At 51.7% G+C, this 22,422-nt stretch overlaps 1 protein-coding gene across 1 annotated transcript in view; it reads right to left on the bottom strand.

Annotated features, from left to right (window-relative positions):
• Nucleotides 1–18,658, bottom strand: part of Mlxipl (MLX interacting protein like) — a 31,496-nt gene extending 12,838 nt beyond the window's left edge. The window contains 8 exon segments of the mRNA XM_052753967.1: nucleotides 926–1,006; nucleotides 1,098–1,299; nucleotides 2,348–2,392; nucleotides 2,734–2,769; nucleotides 2,771–2,830; nucleotides 2,994–3,070; nucleotides 11,547–11,653; nucleotides 18,366–18,658. Coding sequence (XP_052609927.1) covers nucleotides 926–1,006; nucleotides 1,098–1,299; nucleotides 2,348–2,392; nucleotides 2,734–2,769; nucleotides 2,771–2,830; nucleotides 2,994–3,070; nucleotides 11,547–11,653; nucleotides 18,366–18,658 — 901 coding nt within the window.
• Nucleotides 18,659–22,422: the final 3,764 nt, after the last annotated feature.

The raw sequence follows: 22,422 nt of genomic DNA, 5'->3' as shown, positions 1-22,422 counted from the left end.
ACCATGATGATAATGGACTAAACCTCTGAAGTGTAAGTGAGCCACCCCAGTTAAATGTTCTCCTTTGTAAGAGTTGCCATGGCCATGGTGTCTCTTCACAGCAATGAAACCCTAACTGAGACACCCTGTCTCATAAGAAAAACCAGAGACAGAAGAGAGAGAAAGAAAGAGGTTTGTCCTCATGGGCTGGACTACATCAGCAACTCAGTAGCCTGGGAGAAGAGAGGAATCTGAGAAACTTGCCACTTTGCAAAATGCTTCAAGAGATTTGATGCTTCAAAGATGAATGTAGTGGCACATGCCTTTGATCTCAGCACTCAGGAGGCAAAGGTGGGCAAATCTCTGAGTTTGAGACCAGTCTACATAGTGAGTTCCAGGACAGCCAGGGCTACACTGAGAAACCCTGTCTCAAGAAAACAAAAGCAAAAACAAACCCAGAGAGATCTGATGCTTGGAATTCCCTTGTCAGTCACAGCGGCTCATGAAGTGCTCAGGATCAAACCCAAGGACTCTCCCATACTAGACCATAAAGGATCTGTGGGAGAGCACCTGCCTAGAATCCCACAGTGAGGGGCTGGGGTGTGGCTCAGTGGTAGAGCACCTGCCTAGAATCCCACAGTGAGGGGCTGGGGTGTGGCTCAGTGGTAGAGAACCTGCCTAGAATCCCACAGTGAGGGCTGGGAGTGTGGCTCAGTGGTAGAGTACCTGCCTAGAATCCCCCAGTGAGGGGCTGGGGTGTGGCTCAGTGGCAGAGCACCTGCCTAGTAGGTACAACGTCTTGGGTTCTAATCCTAACATCACATACACACACACAAATTACAATACCGTTCATCCTCCCACTGCAAAAACCTAATAGTCTCCTAGAATTTTTTTCTTAAACTGACCCTTTGGTCCATCCTGCCTCCTGGGGAAGGACCTGTCCCACCTGATATCTCCATGAAGTCATCCAGGCTGGGCTGCAGCGGCGTCAGGTCTGGCTGGATCATGTCAGCATTGCCAACATAAGCTGAAGGGACAAGGGTGAGGTTGGAAGCTGCAGGCAGGGGAGACAGCTCAGCCCCTCTCCCCCCCCACACACACAACCTTCCTCTCCTCACCGTCTTCTGGGGGCAGCTGAAGGGATGAGGGGCTGGGCTGTGTCATGGTGAAGAGTGTATCGGATATATCGGACAGGAAGCAGTCGAGGTCCAGAAGCTGTCGACCCCCAGGCTCCTCCTCGGAGCCCCCAAGCAGCACGGGCACCACACTGGAGAAGAGCTGTTCGCACCATCGCTCTGGTGGCGGCCACCCACCTTCCACCTGGCAGGATACAGAGCTCACTGCCCTGGTCCTCCACGTTACCCTGCCTGAGGATGAAGCGGTCCTCTACCCTGGAGAGAAAGCCTCTCTTAAAGATAACACCTCACTTTTCTTGGGTGGCCTGATTTATGGTCTAAGAAGCCAAGGTCTCTAACAACTCCCTGGAGGAAGCAGACCAGGATGGCCAGTTGCCTTTTCGGCTCTCCATGCTGTAGTTTGGCTTTTATCTCAGCACTCAGAGGCAGAGGCAGGAGAATCTCTGTGAGTTCAAGGCTAGCCTGGTCTGCAGAGCGAGATCCAGGACAGGCACCAAAACTACACAGAGAAACTCTGTCTCGAAAAACAAAACAAACAAACAAAAAACATACACCATCCCATCTTGCTGGCTTTAAGTTTTTGAGGCAGAGTTTCATGTAGCCCAGGCTAGCCCAGACTCTCTGTGTAGCAGAGGATAGCCTTGAACTCCTGATCTTACTGTCTCTACCTCCTCAGTGGTGGCATGGCTGGTGTGCACCATCAAGCCAAGTTTTAGTTGTTTTTATTTTTGTTCTTGAAGACATCATCTCCAAGGTAGCCTCCAACTTCTTGAACTGGCCTTCAGTTTGCAATCCTCCTGCCTCATCCTGGCTTTCTGTCTGCTTTCTTCTGTCTGAGACTTCCGTCTTGTGGATGCCTTTCCCTTACGCCTCCCTCCATCTGCTTACTTTTCTCTTTCTTTCTTTTTTGTTTTATTTTGTTGTGTTTGCTTTCCTTAAGGCACGGACAGCTCACTCTGCAGCCCACACTGGCGTTGGACTCAAAACTCAACTCAGGCTAGCCTGGAACTCGCTACAATCCTCCTGCCTCACAACCGATCTTCCCAAGAAGAGAAAGTTTCAGTAATCACCCACACCGTCATAGAGGCCACGCCCATTCCTCTCACACCCAGTTACCTCGCCCATATCCCGTCCTGGTCAGCCAGGCAGACATGTTCGATTCTGCAGTTTCCATCTGCCCAGATGCCCTTCCTTGCTCAAGCCTTCCGGTGCTAGATTTACTGAACACTCACCTGCTTGGGAGCCAGGAGATCCCCTTCCCTGCTGGACTTACGGAGCTAGGGGAACACAAAGTTTGGACACTGAATCCCCGTCCCCACCGAGTCACTCCCCCTCCACCCACAACCACTGGAGTTCATAGATCCCCGGGCCCTGCCCCTTCCCACCACCCAGGAGGAGAGAAGCTGGCCCTGGGGAGACCCTGTGGCTATCATGCTGGGACTTTATGGGGTGGTTCGAGGGTATGGGTGAGGGTGGGGCCATGGGATCCCCTCCAGGGCATCATGCTGGGACTTTATGGGGTGGTTGGAGGGTAGGGGTGAGGGTGGGGCCGTGGGGTCCCCCTCCAGGGCTCTTCTGAGCCCCAAGGGGACGCTCTGCCCCTGCCGGTCCCACTGACCCGCTTCTTGTAGTAGATTCGCCACTTGTGGTATTCGCCGCATCACCACCTCGATGCGCCGTTTCCAGTAATTCCCCTCCAGGACGACAGCCTGCGGGGAGGGCAGGGATCAGGGCTCAGCGTCGGGGTGACACCCTACGGTCGGGTCTCCCCACATCCCGGTCCGGTCTCCCACACACCCACTCCCCCACCGCGGGAGGGAACCGCTGGGTGGACAAGCAGATGGGTGGGCAGCCCATCTGTCTCCGGCTACCTCAGGTTTTCCGGTGCTCATCTGCTTCCGACCCCTGCAGAGGGGTCACGAAGCCACATACTGGGCTCTTCCTCCGCTGCACATCTGAGGGGAGAGGGCCAGGTCAGAGGCACCCAGACCTCGCATCCTGCACCCTAGGAGACTGGAAGTTGAGTGACACACTCTATAATCCTGCCTGACCCCCCCCTCTCTCTCCTCTCTCTCTCTCTCTTTCTCTCCTCTCTCTCTCTCTCCTCTCTCTCTCTCTCTCTCTCTCTCTCTCTCTCTCTCTCTCTCTCTCCTCTCTCATCTCTCTCTCTCTCTCTCTCTCTCTCTCTCTCTCTCTCTCTCTCTCTCTCTCTCTCTTCTCTCTCTCTCTCACATTGGTCCTTCGCTGGTCTCAAACTCATCAGGCAGCTGAGGATGACCTTGATCTCTTGATCCTTCTGCCTCCACCTCCCAGGTTCACCACCCTGCCAATTCAATGCTGTGATGGCGAGGGAACACAGGGCTTCCTGTGTTCTAGACAAGCACACTACCCACTGAGGTCACCCCCCCTTTCTCTTCTCTCTGCACAAGCTCTACTACTAAGTCACACCCCAACCTCTCACTGGGAGATTCCAGGGCACCCTATTGCTGAGCCACAACCCATCCTCAATGGATGATTCTGAGCAAGGGTACTGAGGAGATACATCATCAGGGTGTAAATTATTTTTATTTTGACACAGATTCTTGCAATTTATTATAGTTTGGGCTAGCCTGGAACCACTACGTCGCCTAAGCTGTCATCAAACTCTTTTTGTTGTTGTTGTTGTTGTTTTGTTTTTTTGAGACAGGGTTTCTCTGTGTAGCTCTGGCTGTTCTGGATCTCACTCTGTAGACCAGGCTGGTCTCAAACTCAGAGATCCACCTGCTTCTGCCTCCCGAGTGCTGGGATTAAAGGAATGTAACAGCACTGCCCAGCCTCTCAAACTTTTTAAAAAGAGATTTATTGGGTTGGGAAAGATGGCTCAGTGGTTAAGAGCATTGGCTGATCTTCTAGAGGATCCAGGTTCAATTCCCAGCACCCACATGGCAACTCACAACTGTCTGTAACTCCAGTTCCAGGAGATATGGTGTCCTCACATAGACATACATGCAAGCAAAACACCATTATACACAAAAATAAATCCTGAAAACAAAAACAAAACGATCTACTTGGTTATGTATGTGTTGTCTTCATGTACATCTGCATACCAGATCCCATCATAGATGGCTGTGAGCTGCCATGTGGGTGCTGGGAATTGAACCCAGGACCTCTGGAAGAGTAGCCAGTGCTCTTACCCACTGAGCCATCTCTCCAGACTGTCCTCAACTTCTTGATCCTCCTGCCTTGCTTCAGCCCCTGGCTCTTTTCTGCTCCCCCCAGTTTCCTCTTCTCTTTGTCACTCTAAGAAATGAACATTCTCCTCCTGCTCCAGATTCTGCAGGTGCCACACAAGCCCACACCTCCCACCCCATCTTCAGTCTGGAAACTCAGCATCTTCCCAGAAGGCCCAGCTCCACCCTTCTAGCACCCTTGCACAGCACCCACCTCCTCCACCAGCCCCAGGAGCTTTCTCCCTGATCTCCTGCCCCCTGACTGCCCCCTGCTGATTCCTGAATTCTTTTCCTGCTAATATTCCAGAACTTGCAAAAATTCCTTACCAGCTCTCAGCAGTCCAAGTCCGACAGGCTGCAGACTAACCAACCATGCCAATTCAACAGCATCCAAGACAGTTCATCCACTATCCCCTCCTCTCCATCCTTTCCCACTCACCCCCTAGTCCAAGTCATTCCTTGCATGGACTTCCTTGACTCCAGCCTCATACTCAGCAGATTATTATTTCTGCTGCTATGGGTCTAAAACAGTCCATAGCTCCCTACAGCCTCCAGGGCACGGAACACACCCCTCAGGCTCTGATTGGTTTCCAAATTTCCCCTCACCTGGCTACCCCAGCTTCCTGTCTCTGTCATGTGTCCCACCCATAACCTACTCTGTATTTTATTTGTTCGGTGTATGTGGTGGTTTGAAAGAAAATGGCCCCCATAGAGAGTGGCACTATTAGGAGGCATGGCTTTGTTGGAGCAGGTGTGGCCTTATAGGAGGAAGTGCGTTACTGCTTTGAGGGATGAGCTTTGAGGTCTCCTATGCTCAAGCTATGCTCAGTGTAGCACACAGTTGCTTCTGCTGCCTATGGATCTGGATGTAGGACTCTCAGCTCCTTCTCCAGCACCATGTCTGCCTGCACGCTAGCATGCCACCTGCCATGACAATAATGGACTAAACCTCTGAAGCTGTAAGCCAGCCCCAGTGAAATGTCTTCCTTTATAAGAGTTGTCGTGCCGGGCGGTGGTGGCACATGCCTTTAATCCCAGCACTCAGGAGGCAGAGCCAGACAAATCTCTGTGAGTTCGAGGCCAGCCTGGTCTACAAAGCGAGTTCCAGGAAAGGTGCAAAGCTACACAGAGAAACCCTGTCTCGAAAAACCAAAAAAAAAAAAAGAGTTGTCGTGTAGCCGGGCAGTGGTGGCGCACGCCTTTAATCTCAGCACTCAGGAGGCAGAGCCAGGAGGATCTCTGTGAGTTCAAGGCTAGCCTGAGCTACAGAGTGAGTTCCAGGAAAGGCTCCAAAGTTACACAGAGAAACCTTGTCTCAAAAAACAAACAAACAAAAAATGAGTTGTCGTGGTCATGGTGTCTCTTCACAGCAACAGAAACCCTGACTAAGACAGTTTATGAAACAGGTCCTTATATATTCCAGGATTGCCTCAAGCTTGTGATCCTCCTGCCTTAGCTTCCTGAGTGCTATTTCATGTATGAGCCATGCCACTGGCTCTTCTCTAGTCTTATTCTACAGGGAACACCTTCCTCCAGCCCTTCCTGTGATTTCCTCCCATGCTACATACTGCCAGGTATTTCTCTTCAGGGTCCATTGATTCAACAGGCTTCCATCACAGACAGTACTGGGATGGCATGGCTCAGTGGTAGAGCCCCTGTCTAGAATCCCCAGTGAGGGGCTGGGGTGTGGCTCAGTGGTAGAGCACCTGCCTAAAATCCCCCAGTGAGGGGCTGGGGTGTGGCTCAGTGGTAGAGCACCTGCCTAGAATCCCCCAGTGAGGGGCTGGGGTGTGACTCAGTGGTAGAGCCCCTGCCTAGAATCCCCCAGTGAGGGGCTGGGGTGTGGCTCAGTGGTAGAGCATCTGCCTAGAATCCTCTAGTGAGGGGCTGGGGTGTGGCTCAGTGGTAGAACACCTGCCTAGAATCCCCCAGTGAGGGGCTGGGGGTGTGGCTCAGTGGTAGAGCACCTGCCTAGAATCCCCTAGTGAGGGGCTGGGATGTGGCTCAGTGGTAGAGCACCTGCTTAGAATCCCCCAGTGAGGGGCTGGGATGTCGCTCAGTGGTAGAGCGCTTGGCTAGTGTATGTAAGGCCCTGGGTTCCAGCCTGGTATCACATAGAGGAATAAGGAGAGAAGGAGAGAGAGAGAGAGAGAAACTAGAAACTCCAAGCCAACGGGATGGCACCTGCCTACTTCAGCACTTGGGAAATGGAGGCAGGAAGGTCAAAACGTCAAGGTTATCCTTTGTGAGGCTGAGTTCAAGTCAGCCTGGGCTATGTGAGATCCAACAGAGGAGGAGGAGAAGACGAGAAGACAAACGGATGGACCCTTGGATGTGTAAACGACCAGGGTCCAAGAGCAAGGAAGGTCTAGAGAATCTCCCTCCTGGCTTCCCAGATGAGGACGTGAGCACCAGGAAAGATGAAAGGTTATCCAGGAACCACTGGATCCTGCCTGTCTCCTCCCCTGGGGGCTGGGCCAGGTTTTCTCTGACACCAATCATATCCTCCGGGCATCTGCTCCACCACCGAGCCTCGCCCCAAGCCCCTGCCTCGGGGGAATCTAGGTTGAGGCGGTTTCCTTCGCTGCCATTCACGACCTAACCCTTTGCACCTTCGCAGGGGCCCCATGCTGGGATGAGAGACTCGGGGATAAATCAGCGCTGCTCCCAGCAGCAGAGATAAGGAAAACAAACAAACACCGGATAGATAAGGTAAAGTGGAAAATCCCTCCTGCCCAGGCAGAGGTGCAAAGTGCCTGGGCAGCTAGCTCTCAGGAGAAACCCAGAGGCTTTGGGAGTGCGGAAGAGGAGCGGTAGATGAGGAAGGAAGGTTGCTGCCGGGATGCAGGGAGGGACCTGCGGAGGGGCTGTAGCGCCCCCTGATGGTTGAGATGAAGATGGCACTTTTGCGGGGGTGGAAGCCAGGCTCCCTCCACAGGCCTCTGCCCCCCATTAGGGATTGAACCCAGAGACTCTACCCCTGAGCTACAGCCACAGCTTCACTGCTCTTACGATGTTTCAGATTTTTTTTTTTTTTTTTTTGGTTTTTCGAGACAGGGTTTCTCTGTGTAGCTTTGCGCCTTTCCGGGGACTCACTTGGTAGCCCAGGCTGGCCTCGAACTCACAGAGATCCGCCTGTCTCTGCCTCCCGAGTGCTGGGATTAAAGGCGTGCGCCACCACCGCCCGGCCTGATGTTTTAGATTTTTACGACATTTATTTATTTTGTGTGGCGAGGAGGAGGAGCACATGTGTGCCGTGGCACATGTATGGCGTTCAGAAAAGAACTTCCTGGAGTTGGTTCTCCCCTTCCATCTTCATATGGGTCCAGGGAACCCAATTCAGGTCATCAGTCTCAGTGAAAAACACCTTTATCCACCAAGCCATCTTGCCTGCCCTTTTTCAAATACATATACATATATACACACACATATATACGTATATATGTGTATATATGTGTGTGTATTTATATATATATGGGCTGTGGTGGCACACGTCTTTAATCCCAGCACTCAGGAGGCAGAGGCAGGCGGATCGAGGCCAGCCTGTTCTCCAAAGCAAGTTCCAGGAAAGGCGCAAAACTACACAGAGAAACCCTGTCTCGAAAAACCAATATATATATAAATTATACCATCTCCCTGTGTAGTCCAGACTGGACTCAACCTGTCATCCTCCTGCCTCAGCCCCCACAGTAGCTGAAATTACAGGCCTACATCACCACAATCACCTTTTAAAAAACTTAAAATCTTTTAAAAGTTTATTTATTTTATTTTTCATGTGTGGGGGATTCTAGGCTGGCACTCTACCACTGAGCCACACCCCAGCCCCTCACTGGGGAATTCTAGGCAGGGGCTCTACCACTGAACTACATCTCTAGCTCATATTTTACTCTTTCTTTTGAGATATGGCTTCAATAAGTCACACAAGCTGGTTTTGAACTTGAGATCTTCATTCTTCAGCCTGCAGGGTAGCTGGGGTCTGTACCATCACACCATGTTTTGTTATAAGATGTTGCCACTATGTTGTCATTATAATCATAATGATGATGAGCAATCCTAGCCTCCCACATCCATGGAGCTCTCCTGAGCTATTCACATATGCATAGACATGCCCAATAAATAAGTATTATAAAAAGCATGTCTTTAATGCCAGCACTAAGGAGGCACAGGTAGGTACAATCTCTGTGAGTTTGAGGCCAGCCAGGTCTACAGAGCAAGTTTCAGACCAGTCAAGGATGCATAGTGAAATGCATAGTATCAGAAGGAGAAGAGGGGCGTGCTGGAGAGATGGCTCAGAGCTTAAGAGCACTGACTGTTCTTCCAGAGGTCCTGAGTTCAATTCCCAGCACCCACATGGGGTGGTTCACAACCATCTGTAATGAAATCTGGTGCCCTCTTCTGGCCTTCAGGGAGACATGCAGGCAGAACACTATGTGTAATAAATAAATAAAAAAAAAAAAAAAAAAGAGGAGGAGGAGGAGGGAGAAAGGAAAGAAAACCAAAGCTCACAGCGGGCCAAGTATGGTGGTGCTCCTCTGTACTCCTAGCACTCAGGAGATGGAGAAAGGAGGAAGATCAGGAGTTCAAGGCCACCCTTGGTTGCTTACATACTAAATTCAAATCTAACCTGGACTATATGAGACCCTGTTTTTAAAAGAAGGAAGGTAGGCAGGGTGGGTTGAGGAGATGGTGCAGTCAGTAAAGTCTCTGGAAGTATTAGGACCGACATTCAATGCCCAGAAATTGTATTAAGAAAAAAAAGAAAGCCAGGTGCATGTTTGGCACCCCAGTGGATCCGTGGGTCTCACTCACTGGCCAGCAAGCCTAACCTACTTAGTTTGAGGCAATGAGATAGAATAACAACTAAGGTTGACCCTTTGCCTTTATATATACATGCGCACCTGCATACATGTACACAGAAAGAAATAGAGGGAGGGAGGGAGGGAGGGAGGGAGGGAGGGAGGGAGGGGGAGGGAGGAACTGAAGGAGGGAGGGAGAGGAAGGGAAGGAGGCGGAGGGAAGGAGAGAGGGGGGAGGGAGAGGGAGGGAGGGAGGGGAGAGGAAGGGAGGGGGAGGGAGGGAGGGGAGAGGAAGGGAGGGGGAGGGAGGGAGGGAGGGACCGGGAGGGGGGGCGGGAGTGGGAGAAGGAAGGGAGCAAAGGAAAAGATAAACTAACTTCTGCAGTGCCAACAGTGTGTGTGTGCCCATCTAGCTTTAACATGAAAAGAGAACCGCCCTCCCCAACCCCGACTTTTCAGCTTCCTAATTCGCCTAGATTCTGTCAGATAACTTCTCAGAGACCCAGAGAAGCCATGGAAAAAGCAGGTAGCTGCTGTGTGTCTCACTGGGGGGCATCTAGGCAAGTGCTCTCCTGCTGAGCCACACCCCCAGTCCTTGGGGAGGGGGGTTGTCCAGGGCAGGCAGAGGCTGCTGTAGGGCTGAAAAGGGAGACTCTGAAAACTCTGACTGGGAAAATGCCTGACACCCGCACATCTTTTTCAGATAGGATTTCTTTTTTTTAGTTCCAAGTTTTTACTCTGATGATGCTTGCACATACACACCTGAGGCCTTCATACACTAGTTATGCTTTTTTATGTTTTGTTTTTTAAATCTTTTTTTTTCCTTTTCATTTTTCTTTATTAAGACATTTTCTACTCACTCTACATACCACCCACAGATCCCTCCTCCTCCCTCCTGCCACCCTCCAGCCCTCCCTTCAGGTAGGATTTCAGTGGCTCAGGATGGCTTGGAACTTGTTACACCGTGGGGCAGATGAAGAATGCCCCTGTCTGTCTGTTTGTTTGTTTGTTTGTTTTGAGACAGGGTTTCTCTGTGTAGCCCTGGCTGTCCTGGAACTCACTCTGTATGTAGACCAGGCTGGCCTCCAACTCACAGAGATCCGCCCGCCTCTGCCTCCTGAGTGCTGGGATTAAAGGCGTGCGCCACCACCCCCCAGCTGGTTTTGAGTCTTAAACAAGATAATTTATTCAAGTGTTGGGCACATGGGTCAATAGAAACTGGAGTCTAACAGTCCCTATCTGCTTGGATGAGATCCAGCGGGGCCAGCAGAGACAAAAACAAATGTATCCCTCCAGGGCTGTGTTCCCAGCTCAGCACAGCCTTTGATCCTACCGACTCGCCACAGAGGGGGCTGTCCCCCAATACATGACTGTAACCTCCTCTGGCTATCTCCTTCACTGACCCTCCACTTGGTGCTAGGCCCTGGTAGACCTGTTTTCACCGCACCCGCCATCATCGGGTAGATAGGGACGTGGGTTCAAAGCGGTCAGGCAACTGACTTGTTAAAGTCACACGGACCAGGAAGAAGCAGTGACAAGAAACCTGTCGGAGTGACTTCAAGTCCTGGGTCTTTTCCAACATGGCTTTATGGATCTAATCTGCCTAAATCACAGCAGGTACCTACAGGATGTTTGTTCATTGACAGGCTAGTGGTGCCGGACAGTGGTGGCGCACACCTTGAATTCTAGCACTTGAGAAGCGGGTGGATCTCTGAGTTCGAGGCCAGCCTGGTCTGTGGAGGAGTTTCAGGACAGCCAGGGCTACAGAGAGAAAGGCTGATCCATGCAGAATTTTCCTCATTTACTAAGCATTGCAACTGGACCAGTGGGAAATGTAAATGCCCCCACACATACCCTTTTTGTGGTACTGGAAATGGAACCAGGGCCTGGAACATGCTAGGTAAGTGTATTACTGTTGATCCATACTCCTGACCCCTTACTCACTGGTGGATTCTAGGCAGACATTTTATACTGTATGGCTCCCCCAGGCCCACACTTGAGGACTCTAGGCAGGTGCTCTACCACTGAGCCACATTCCCAGCCCCTCATTGGGGGACTCTGGGCAGGTGTTCTGTCCTTGAGCTCTGGCTCTAACAGGCTTCTTTTACCAGAGAATCCCAAGTAGCTTCCTTAGTGAAGGGGCTGCTGAACGGGCCTTGAATTGGCACCCACATTGCAGCCTCCCTCAGAGCTTTCAAAGTGCCCTCGGCTGCACCTTATCTCCCAGGAGAAAGTGACCTTTGGCACATATTCCTCAAGCCCCTCTGAAGGCCGGAGGCTGTTCCAGGGTCCTTGTCCCGGGGGCTTGCCCTCCGCACAAGGCTGGCATCATGCACTCCACAGGTGCTGACTCTACGTTCTGTGAAGGGAGCCCTCTGGCTGGAAAGAAGCCTCCCAGCCCCGAGGGACCCAGGGCACCCACTCACACTGAATGTACCAGGCCCTCCAGATGGCGTTGTTGAGGCGGATCTTGTCCCGGCACAGCAATTTGAGGCCTTTGAAGTTCTTCCACTTGGGAGAAACCAGCTTGCCACTGTTGGAGAGGATGAGAGGAAAAGATGGGGGGGGGGGGGGCGGATGAGAAGATGGAGGCGTTTCTATACTTACTACCCTTCCATCATCTACAACTGGGATTTCCCCAGAATCCCCAAATCCTGTCTATTCTCTAACATGCCCGAAATTCCTACCCTGAAGTCAAACCTTATAAATAGACATCCAGACCCCACCCCGTAGCCATTGGTTATCTCCCACCCAAAGACAGGTTGTCCTTCTTCTTCTTCTTCTTCTTCTTCTTCTTCTTCTTCTTCTTCTTCTTCTTCTTCTTCTTTTTCTTTTTTTTTTTTTTTTGGTTTTTTTTTTTTTTTTCGAGACAGGGTTTCTCTGTGTAGCTTTGCTCCTTTCCTGGAACTCACTTGGTAGCCCAGGCTGGCCTCGAACTCACAGAGATCCGCCTGGCTCTGCCTCCCGAGTGCTGGGATTAAAGGCGTGTGCCACCACCGCCCGGCCTTCTTCTTCTTTTTCTTCTTCTTCTTTTTTTTTTTTTTTTTTTTTGGTTTTTTCAAGGCAGGGTTTCTCTGTGTAGCTTTGCGCCTTTTCTGGAACTCACTCTATAGCCCAGGCTGGCCTCGAACTCACAAAGATCCACCTGGCTCTGCCTCCCGAGTGCTGGGATTAAAGGCATTCGCCACCACTGCCCGGCAGCAGGTACTTCTTACCAACTGTTTTCAGAGTAACACTGTCCATTGGCCTCAAGGGGAAGAGTTTTCACATGCAGTGTGTGTGTGTGTGTGTGTGTGTGTGTGTGTGTGTGTGTGTGTGTGTGTGTAGAAGGGGAAAGAGTTTCCTTTTTTTTTTAAGATTTATTTTTATTTTATGTGCATTGGTGTTTTGCCTACATGTATGACTGTGTGAGGGCATCAGATCCCCTGGAACTGGAGTTACAGACAATTGTGAGCTGCTATGTGGGTGCTGGGAATTGAGCCCGGGTCCTCTGGAAGAGCAGTGCTCTTAACCACTGAGCCATTGCTCCAGCCCAAGAGTTTCTATATGTAGCCCAGGCTGGCCTGGAATTAGAAATCATGTCACCTTATGGTCAGAGAGATGCTAGAGGAGGGCCTCACCCCTCCGTGAGGATCTCTGGGCAGTTGGTGGCTGCTGGGAGAGGGGGACATGGTTTCTACAGCAGTAAAGACACTGGTAGGGTGCCGATGTTCCTATAAATAACCCCTCGGCCATGAGCCTATGGCAACCCTAAACTCACTAGGTAACAACAACAACCACAGAAGGCATGAGGGCCCGCCTGATGACCTGAGTTTGACCGCCATGATCCACATGGTGGAAGGCTATAGAACAGACTCCCACAAGATGTCCTCTGACCTGATATCACACCAGGGCATTCACCCCTGCCTCCCTGAACACACACAATGAATAAATGTTACTTAAAATTGTAAGACATGATACTGGGCGGTGGTGGCTCACACCTTTAATCCCAGCACTTGGGAGGCAGAGGCAGGTGGATCTCTGTGAGTTCGAGGTCAGCCTGGTCTACAAAGTGAGTGCCAGGACAGCCAGGGCTACACAGGAGACCCCCCCACTCCCTCCCCCCAAAAGCAGAAAGACATGAAAATAGAAGGGAACTAAGAAGAGGAAGGATGGGTGTCGGCTGCAGTGCGAGAGGGCAGGAGCATGTAATCCAAATGCATCATACACAGGTATAAAGACGCCATAATTAAATTATGTACTCTTGTATTATTAATATATGCTAATAAAAAGCCAGGAAATCCTCCTGCCTCAGCATCCCCAGTACAGCAATTATAGGGGGTGTGTACCATCATGAAGGGCTCTCACATCTTTCTCTTTCTTTTGTCTTTGAGAGAGGGTCTTACCTAGTCTTCAGATAGCATAGTGTAAGGCTTGAGTGTGTCATCTTGGGCTCAATATGTAGCTGAGGCTGGCCTTGAACTCCTGATCCCCCTGCCTCTGCCTCCAGAGTGCTAGGATTAGAGGTGTGTACCACCAGGCCCAGCTTCTCATACCCATTTCTTACACCTGAGTGTCCACCTGTACCACATGCATGCCTGGTGCCCACAAAGGCCAGAAGAGGACATCAGAATCCCTGGAACTGGAGTTCCAGATGACTGTGAGCTGCCATTTGGGTGCTGGGAACCAAACCTGGATCCTCTGAGAGAGCAGCAAGACTTCCTAACCAACCAAACGATCTCTCTAGCCCCTAACACCCACTTCTTAGGGACAGGATAAAGACCTTCCTCAGGGGCAGGGGAGGAAAAGAGACACTCCCAAAGGGACATAGTAAGGACACACAGGATCTTACCATGTAGTCCTGGCTAGCCTAGAACTCACTATGTAGACCAGGCTGGCCTCGAACTCACAGAGATCTGTCTGCCTCTGCCCCGGAGTGCTGAGATTTAACATGTGTACCACCATGCCTCACTTCCAGTCCCTTTTTTGCTTGTCAGTCAGGCTTCCATAGGTCCATGAGACACTTAGGGGAAGAGGGACAGTGTGCCTGGATAAGAAGGAAGTGCTCATGTGTCCACCGTACATGTGTGGCCATCTAGAGGAAGCAGGAAGCCATGCCTGTCTGCCAGGCAGCATGATGGAAAGAATCGTTTGGCCAAAGGAAGACAGTATGGAAACAGAACGTTAACCTTGACCTTAACCTAGGGGTCCACAGAGTGCACAGTGTGAAGGGGTTGTATACAGGTAATGGCTTTAATTCTAAAGGTCCCTCTGAGAACAGGCCAAGTTATGACCACCGGGAAGCTGACCAAAGCGGCCAAGATGAAGATGATAAAGGTCTTGGACACCATCCTATCTCACCCTTATCCTTTCCAACCTTCCGTCCTCATGATCTAGAAGCCAAACTTGCATCTACGTCACTCCGATCTATCTTTTCACTCCTTGCTCAGAGAAGCCCCTAAGGTTCTGCCTTTCAGAAGGCCAGGCTGGGGTTGGGGGTGTGTGGCTCTTTCTAGAATCCCCCAGTGAGGGGCTGGGGATGTCGTTTGGTGACAGCGAGCTTTCCCAGGAGTCAGACAAGACCTGGATCCCATCCTCAGCACTACACACACACACACACACACACACACACACACACACACACACACACACACACACAACACAACACACACAACACACACAAACACGCACGCACAAAGTCAGGCCTGCTCTCCCAGTGGCTCCCCTCATGATATGGGTAAGGGGTGGGTAGGTGGCCACCTGACTCCTTGATTCTCCCTTCCTGCTTCCTTGAGTGCATGGGTCATTGGGCCCCCTCTCCTTTCTGGTCTCCAAGCTCCAGTATTTGCTTTGGGCTAATGGTGACTGCCAGGGTGTGGGATGTGGGGTGGCAGGGGCTGCCACCTCAGGAGACAACAGGCTTCATTACCCAAATAGGCTACACCAGCCCGATGGCTGGCCCCTTACCTCCCATGGCTAGATAAATACCATCTGTCCAGTAAGGCAACATGATTGGGTGGGGCACTCTGACCCTTCCTGGGTCAGCTTCTTTTGTGGTGTGGGGTGAGTGGGGGACACTCCTACGTTTGTGGCCCCTGTCTGTATCCCAGCAACCACTAGGCTCTGCTCACCCAGGGTCCTACCTCAGCCTTCTGCTGTTCCTCTCCCAGCTCCCTCAGAGGTTTGGTAGCCTAGGCTGAGGGAGATGAGCCCTTGATAATATCCAAGCCGAAAGGAAAGGATTAGGTTGGATGTATGTGAGGGGAAGGGTCTGGTCTGGTGCAAAAAAAAAAGAAGTCTAGGGCCAAGGGTCAAAAGTTGTGAGCAACGAGGGAAAACAGAAAACCTCAGAGAGGTGGGAGGAAGAGGGGAAAGGAGGGAAAGATTTGTTTGTTGAGACCAGAGGGCGATCTTAAATACGGTTCCTCACATGCTATCCACCTTGGTTTTTGAGACAAGAGTCTCTCATTGCCCTGGAACTCACCCACCAAGTAAGCTAAGCTGGCCGCCACGGAGCCGCAGGCATCCATTTCTGGGCTCAGCCCTGGGACCACAAGCGCACACTGGCAAGCCCGGCTCTTTTCTCTGTGGGCTCTGGGGATTGGACTCAGGCCCTCGAGCTCGCAAGGAAAATACTTTACCAACAGAGCTAGCTCGGGAGTCCCACTTTTTGTCAGTTTGTTTATTTAACACAGGGGACTCGCTATGTAGCCCAGGCTGGTCAGGATCCTCACCCTCCTGTCTCAGCCTGTAGAGTGTTGGGATGGCAGACCCATGCCACCACTCCCTAGATAGACAAGTGCCTTCTTGGAACTCTTACAGTTGTCCTCCCTAGGGCTTCCACCCACAGAACCAGGGAACACAGTGTGCCAGAAGGGCTCCTTGGCAAGGGTGAGGCACCCAGGCAGGCGGCTGCAGGCTGTCCTTCTCCCTGTCTAACTGACCAGTTCCACCCACCCCTGGACCCCCTGCCTGCGTGCCCCACCCCCACCTTTCCGGCTGCTCTCTGGATGGTCTCACCCTCTGAAATCCCAGAACCCTATCACAGGGGGTCTTTGGAAGTCTTCCGGTCTGAGCTTGTGTGTGTTTGTTTGTTTGTTTGTTTGTTTATTTGAGACATGATCTCTTGAATCTCAGGCTAGCCTCGAACCTTAAATTCCTACGCAGCCGAGGATAACCCTGACCTCCTCCTGACCCCCCTTCCTCAGCCTGAGTTCTGGGATCCCAGGCATGCTCAACCACGCATGGTTTATGAGCTTGAGCATGGGGTGTTCGCTTTTGTTTTTATTTTTATTTCTTATTATTGGGAGGGGTGTGCGTGCCTGGCACGTGGAGGTCAGAGGGCAACTTGGAGGCATCTATGCTCTTCAGCCACTTTGATGAAGGAAGTACCGTCACTTGTAGAGCCCGATCCCCCAGTCCATACTTTATTCTTTCACCAAGGGTGCGAAACCAGAGACTCCCGTGTACTTGGCCACCCCCATCCTTGGTGCTTAGAATCCCATTTAAGAGAATTTAATGTTCTAGCTCTTTGGGGAGAAAACGCGGCACTCTCCACCTTAGCTGCCTTCCAGTCCGCCTCAGAAGGGAGCAGTTCTGTGTTCTGTCCTTTCCAGCACTGTCTCCCTATAACCTCTCCCCGTTTGGCTGCTCAGTCGGAGCTGAGAGGCCCAGCAAGCCAGCCCAAGAGGACTGTCGCGTAGAGAATGTAGGAAACCCGAGCTCGGAAATGGGAGACCCTTTGGGGGAACCTGGGAACCCTAGGCTTTGTGTGGCTCATGCCTGTAATCCCAGCACTTGCCGGAGGCCAGCCTCTGCTGTATAGTGAGTTCCAGGCTAGCTTGACCTACAATGTGAAACCCTGTCTCAACGAGAGAGAGGGTGGGGTAAAGGATATCCTCCGCTCCTCCATGAAACCCCAATAATTGGGAGTCTTTGGTAGCTAAAACACTGTGCCAGTGTGAGCTGCCTCTGGTATTCTGAGACCTTAGATGCCCCCTTCCCAGGCAGTCTCATGATGTCCAAGGGCGGGGGAGGGGGAATGGGACAAGGAATTTGAACTTTCCACATCAGTCTCAGCGCCCTGAACTATCAGGTTGCAACATGACCCGGGCTTGGGGCCAGAACATGTGGGCCAAGGTTACACTGCCTCCAGCCAATGGGGTCGCGCAGCTCTGCCGCCACGAGGTAGGCCACGCTCTCCTGCAATCCCCACCCCTGCTCCAGGTCCCCAATGGGGCTGCAGGTGCCGGTCTACAGCCAACGGTTCTACGGTTCAAGGGAGGAGGCTCGCTGAAGAAGAGTGGTATTTGCAGAGAGGAAAGATCAAGGCCGGCCGATCCCCCTTTCTCTCCTACTGTTTTCGGTTGATAATTTATCCTGGTCTCTGTGCTCCCGGGAACTTTGCTCCAGGGCACTGGGCCAGGACCCCAGTTCGCGCCCTCCTCTGGGACATGTAGGTGGGGCTGGAGCTGGGCGCGGCCCCGGAGCTCTTAGCTATAGCAAGGGGTTCCTGGCTGCGTTACAGCCTCCCACAGATACCGGGTTCGGGGAGACTAGGCTTCCCCAGTCCCGAAGCAAAGCAGACTGCAGCACCCCCTGCTGGCTCTGGGCAGGTCCTGGGCAACCTCTTCCCGCCAACCTTGACATAGCGTTCTAAATCAGGCGTGGTGGCTCAGGCCAGTAATCCCGGTATTAGGGGGGGGGATGAGATAGGAGTCTAGCCTGGGCTACCTAGCTCCACGCCAACCTCAGAGTGAGATTGTCTCACCAAACTCAGTCAAACCAAACAAATGATGTGCAGGCAGTCGGGGAGTGGGCGACTGTATTCATGCGTTGACTTGGCTATGAGGGCGACCCCAGGAGAACTGCAGTGTGCAGGGAAATGAGTGGGACTTTGAGGGGACTGCTGGGGATAGACGAAACAGTCCCGGAATCACACGAATGGAGAGAAGGAGGGAGTGGACGGGATGGCTTATAGTTTGGGGAGTGTGAGGGACACCTGGCATTTCTTAAGGGCAGAAGCAAGAGAAGCAGGGAGAGGGGCCCAACTGCAAGAGACCCTGCAGGAGTGGAGGGCAAGAGAGTGGGGCCACGAGCAGGGGAATCGCAGATGATTCACGAGGGTCAGTAGACTGGCTCAGGACCCGGGGACGGGGAGGAAGCCTAGGCTGTGTCCAGAGTTCCCCGGAGCAGCGTGGGACCAGAACCCCAGTGCGTGGTCCCCCACGGAAAGCTGGGACTCGGGCTCCCCAGTCCGCCCTCACCTGTAAGCCAGGCTCAAGCACTCGAAGAGGCGGGTGAGTGTCGGATCGATGCTGCGCGGCCCGAAGTCGGCGACCCCCATGGGCCCCTCCTGGTCGCGTCGCCGGGTCAGCGAGTCGCTATGCGGCGAGGACACCATGAAGTGTCCGCTGTGGATGACCTGTGATCGGTGCAAGCCACCCGCGCTGCGCCGGAGACTCGGATCCTCCGAGTCTGTATCCGAGTCCGAATCCGGGCAGGGGACGACCCGGGGCACCTGCAAATCCACGGCTAGATCCGCCAGAGCGCGCGCCATGGTCACTGTGATCGCCAACTCCCCTGCGCTCTGGGGAGCAGCTAGAGCTCCTAACGTGGCCCACTGGACCGTATTAACATGGCCACGCCCCTGCTTCTGATAGGCCCTCGAGATGGGCGTGTCCTCGGTGGTAGGTGGGGCTTAAATTAATATAACCACTGAGCCAGGTACTGATCCTGGAGCTTTGGCGTGCAGCGCCTTTCTTTCTGTTATGAGCCCCTTTTTTTTTTGGCTTTTCGAGACAGGGTTTCTCTGTGTAGCTTTGCGCCTTTCCTGAAATTCACTTGGTAGTCCAGGCTGGCCTCGAACTCACAGAGATCCGCCTGGCTCTGCCTCCCGAGTGCTGGGATTAAAGGCGTGCGCTACCGCCGCCTGTCCAAAGGTTGTGGGTTATTCCTTTTTAGTCTCTACTTCTCAGGTCTCAGAAAAGCTTGCCTGGGCATGGGGCTGCAGCTCGGTTGGTAGCGTGCTTGCTAGCATGCACGAAGCTCTGGGTTCGAACATCCGCACCACAGAAACTTGGCATGGTGGCGAAGGTCTGAGATCTCAGCACTTGGGAGGTGAAGGCAAAAAGATCCTAAGTTAGAGTCAACAATATGGCTAGCGCGTAAAGATGTTTGCCTCCAGGCCCGACGATGTGAGTTCCAATCCCAAGACCCACACAGTGGAAGAAGATACTGGACTTCTTTGAGTTGACCTTTGAACTCTACACGTGAGTGTGGCACCACGCATTCCCACACACATCAACACTAAATAACTAAATAACGAAATAGCACAAGTTCAAGAATCACTCTCTGCTTCACAGTGAGTTCTGTATGTCCCTCACCTGTCTTTCTTCACTTTTCCAGGGTCCTGTGTGGTTGATCCCCAATGTGAGCTAGCACCCAAGTCCTCTTAGGATTGTCCCACACCTGTACAGCAAAGTTCAGAAGGGGGGGTCCCTGAGAGTCCCCACTCTCTAGATCACCTCCCCTGTCCTTTAGCAGGCTGTCTGCTCAGGGAGTTCTCTCACTGACCCCGAGGTCCAGCTTCTGTCCCTGACTTTTTTTTTTTTTTTAAGGACAAACACCAGGCTGGGCATTAACAACAGCTACCTAACTGAACAGGTAAAAGTCCTTTTCTGAGGCACCAGCTAAAGATGGCTCAATGGTAGAGTGCTTACCTAACATTCACAAGGTCTTGGGTTCAATCCCCTGCACTGCACAAACAAAAACCCCTTGTCTGAGGCACACCACACAGGAATGAAAACAGCCAAGTATCTCAAAGTCTCATCTAGATGTGTAGATGTTGGTTCAAAAGTTGCTTCGAGTGCCCCAGGCCTCCTACCCCCAAGGGAAAGATCTCTGAGTGGAATCCCAGAGACTTTCTCACTAGCTGAGTGGGGTGGAAGGATCATGGATGATTCTACTTGGGGGACTCTACTTCATTACACACACACCCCAACCAGCAGTGGCTCTTCAAACCACAATTCAACTCCCCAGGTCCTGAGAAAAACCTTTAGAGACCTCAGCAATAAACAGATAGGCTTAGAGCTGGGCAGTAGTGGTGCACACTTTTAGTCCCAGCACTCAGGAGGCAGAGACAAGCAGATCTCTGTGAGTTCGGGGCCAGCCTGGTCTACAGAGCAAGTTGCAGGACAGCCAAAGTCACACAGAGAAACCCTGATTCAAAAAACAAACAAACAAACAAGATAAGCTTAAACTGGGTGGTGTGGCACAGGTCTTTAGTCCCAGCACTCAGGAGGCAGAGGCAGGTGGATCTCTGAGTTCAAGGGCAGCCTGGTCTACAGAGCAATATCTAGGGCAGCCAGGCTACACAGAGGAACCCTGACTCAAAAGAAAAGAAAAAAAGAAAAGGAAGAAACTTACAAAACTCCCAGCACTGTGGAAGCAGAGACAAGATCATTAAAGGCCAATTTAGTCTACGTAGAAAGTTCCAGACTGAGGCTGGGCCTGTAGTTTAGTTGGTAGAGTACTTGTCTGTGCAGCCAGTAGGAAGCTGTGGGTTCAATCCCCCAGCACTTTGTAAACCAGGTGTGGTGTTACATGTCTGTAGTCTTAGCTCTGGGAAGACAGAGGCAGAAGATCAGAGTTCAAAGTCATGCCTGACTGCATAGCAAGTTTGAGGCCAGCCTGGGGCTACATAGTGAGACCCTGTCCCTCCAAAAGAAAGCAGGGCTGGTGAGATGGTTCATGGGTCAAGATGCTTACTGCCAAGCCTGATGACCAATCCTTGGAACCCACATGGTAGAAGAGAACCAGCTCCTACAAGGTGTTCCCTGACCTTCACCCATGAACACTGTTGGCACATATGTGGCCTCTTGCTCTTTCTCCCTCTAACACACACACACACACACACAAACGCGCACACACACACACACACACACACACACACACACACACACGAATAAACACAATAAACGTAAAAAAGAAAGTCAAAACAAAAACCTCAAAACAACAACAAAAACCACTGCAGTGTGCAACAACCGCAAGCATGCCCCAGACTCTTGCTTTTTGTCCACAGTGGCATGACATGACATGACACAATGCCTCTTCCAGGTGGCATGGTGTAAGCTGGCCTGGTTCACCTCTCAGTGCCTCTCTCTCTTGCCCTCTAGTACCCGATGCCCAGAGTTCACAGCCTCTTAAATAAATAAGTCTGGTTCACGGTCCACAGGCTCCACGATGAATCTTGACTGGGTGTGGAAACCCAGTTTTTCCCAGCAACCCTACCTGACACCCTCTCAGCCTCCCAGGCTTGCCTCTTGAGGCTTCTCCCCTAGACTGCTCACACTGAAGTGCCAGCTTCTCCTTGAGTTCCCCACGCCCTGGTTCCAATCACTGCAAGTTGGATTTCCGTCTGCCTGAGATCACAATGGGTGCACCGGCCTCTCTTTCCCACTAGATGGCAAATTCCCTGGCAGAATCAACAATCTGTTCCTTACAGTCCAACTTCCCCCTTAAGAGCTAATGTGGCCAGACTTGGTGGCTCACGCCCTTAATCCCAGCACTCAGAAGGCAGAGATAGAAGGACCCCTGTGAGTTTGAGGCCAGCCTGGTCTACATAGTAAGCTCTAGGATAGCCCAGACTACATAGTGAGACCCTGTCTCACAAAACAAATGAATGGACAAACGAACAAAAAAAAGAGCTAATGTACATTTGCTGAAGAGATATTTGTCACATTTATCGGCTAGCTATGCTGTGTCCATCTATCTACTCACCCGTTCATTCATCCATCCATTATCCATCCACCTATGTTCTATCTGTACACCATCTATCCATCTCTCATTCAACATCTGTTCTCTCTCCATCATGTATTTAGTTATCTATCCATCTACCATCATCCATCTGTCCACTCATCTTGCCATCTGAATCCATTTATTCAGCGACTGTCCATCTGTCTTAGTTAGGGTTCCTGTTGATGTGAGGAGACACCACGACCAAGGCAACTCTTAAAAGGAAAACATTTCATTGTGGTGACTCACTTACAGTTTCAGAGGTTCAGTCCATCATGGCAGGGAACAAGGCAGCAGGCAGGCAGACATGGTGCTAGAGAAGGAGCTGAGAGTTCTTACATCGTGACTCACAGACAACAGGAAGTGATCTGAGACACTGGGCAGTATCTTGAGCATATACGAGACCTCAAAGCCCGCCTCCACAGTGATGTACTTTCTCCAGCAAGACCACACCCACTCCAACAAGGCTACACCTCCTCATAGTGCCACTCCTTTTGGAGGCCATTTTCTTTCAAACCATCATGCCAC

Source organism: Peromyscus californicus, unplaced genomic scaffold (assembly GCF_007827085.1).
Source record: "Peromyscus californicus insignis strain IS unplaced genomic scaffold, ASM782708v3 Scaffold_2__1_contigs__length_46816999, whole genome shotgun sequence".
In the NCBI taxonomy this organism is placed as follows: domain Eukaryota; kingdom Metazoa; phylum Chordata; class Mammalia; order Rodentia; family Cricetidae; genus Peromyscus; species Peromyscus californicus.
Note: the sequence above shows the minus strand (reverse complement) of the source record. Positions and strands in the feature narration are given on the sequence as shown.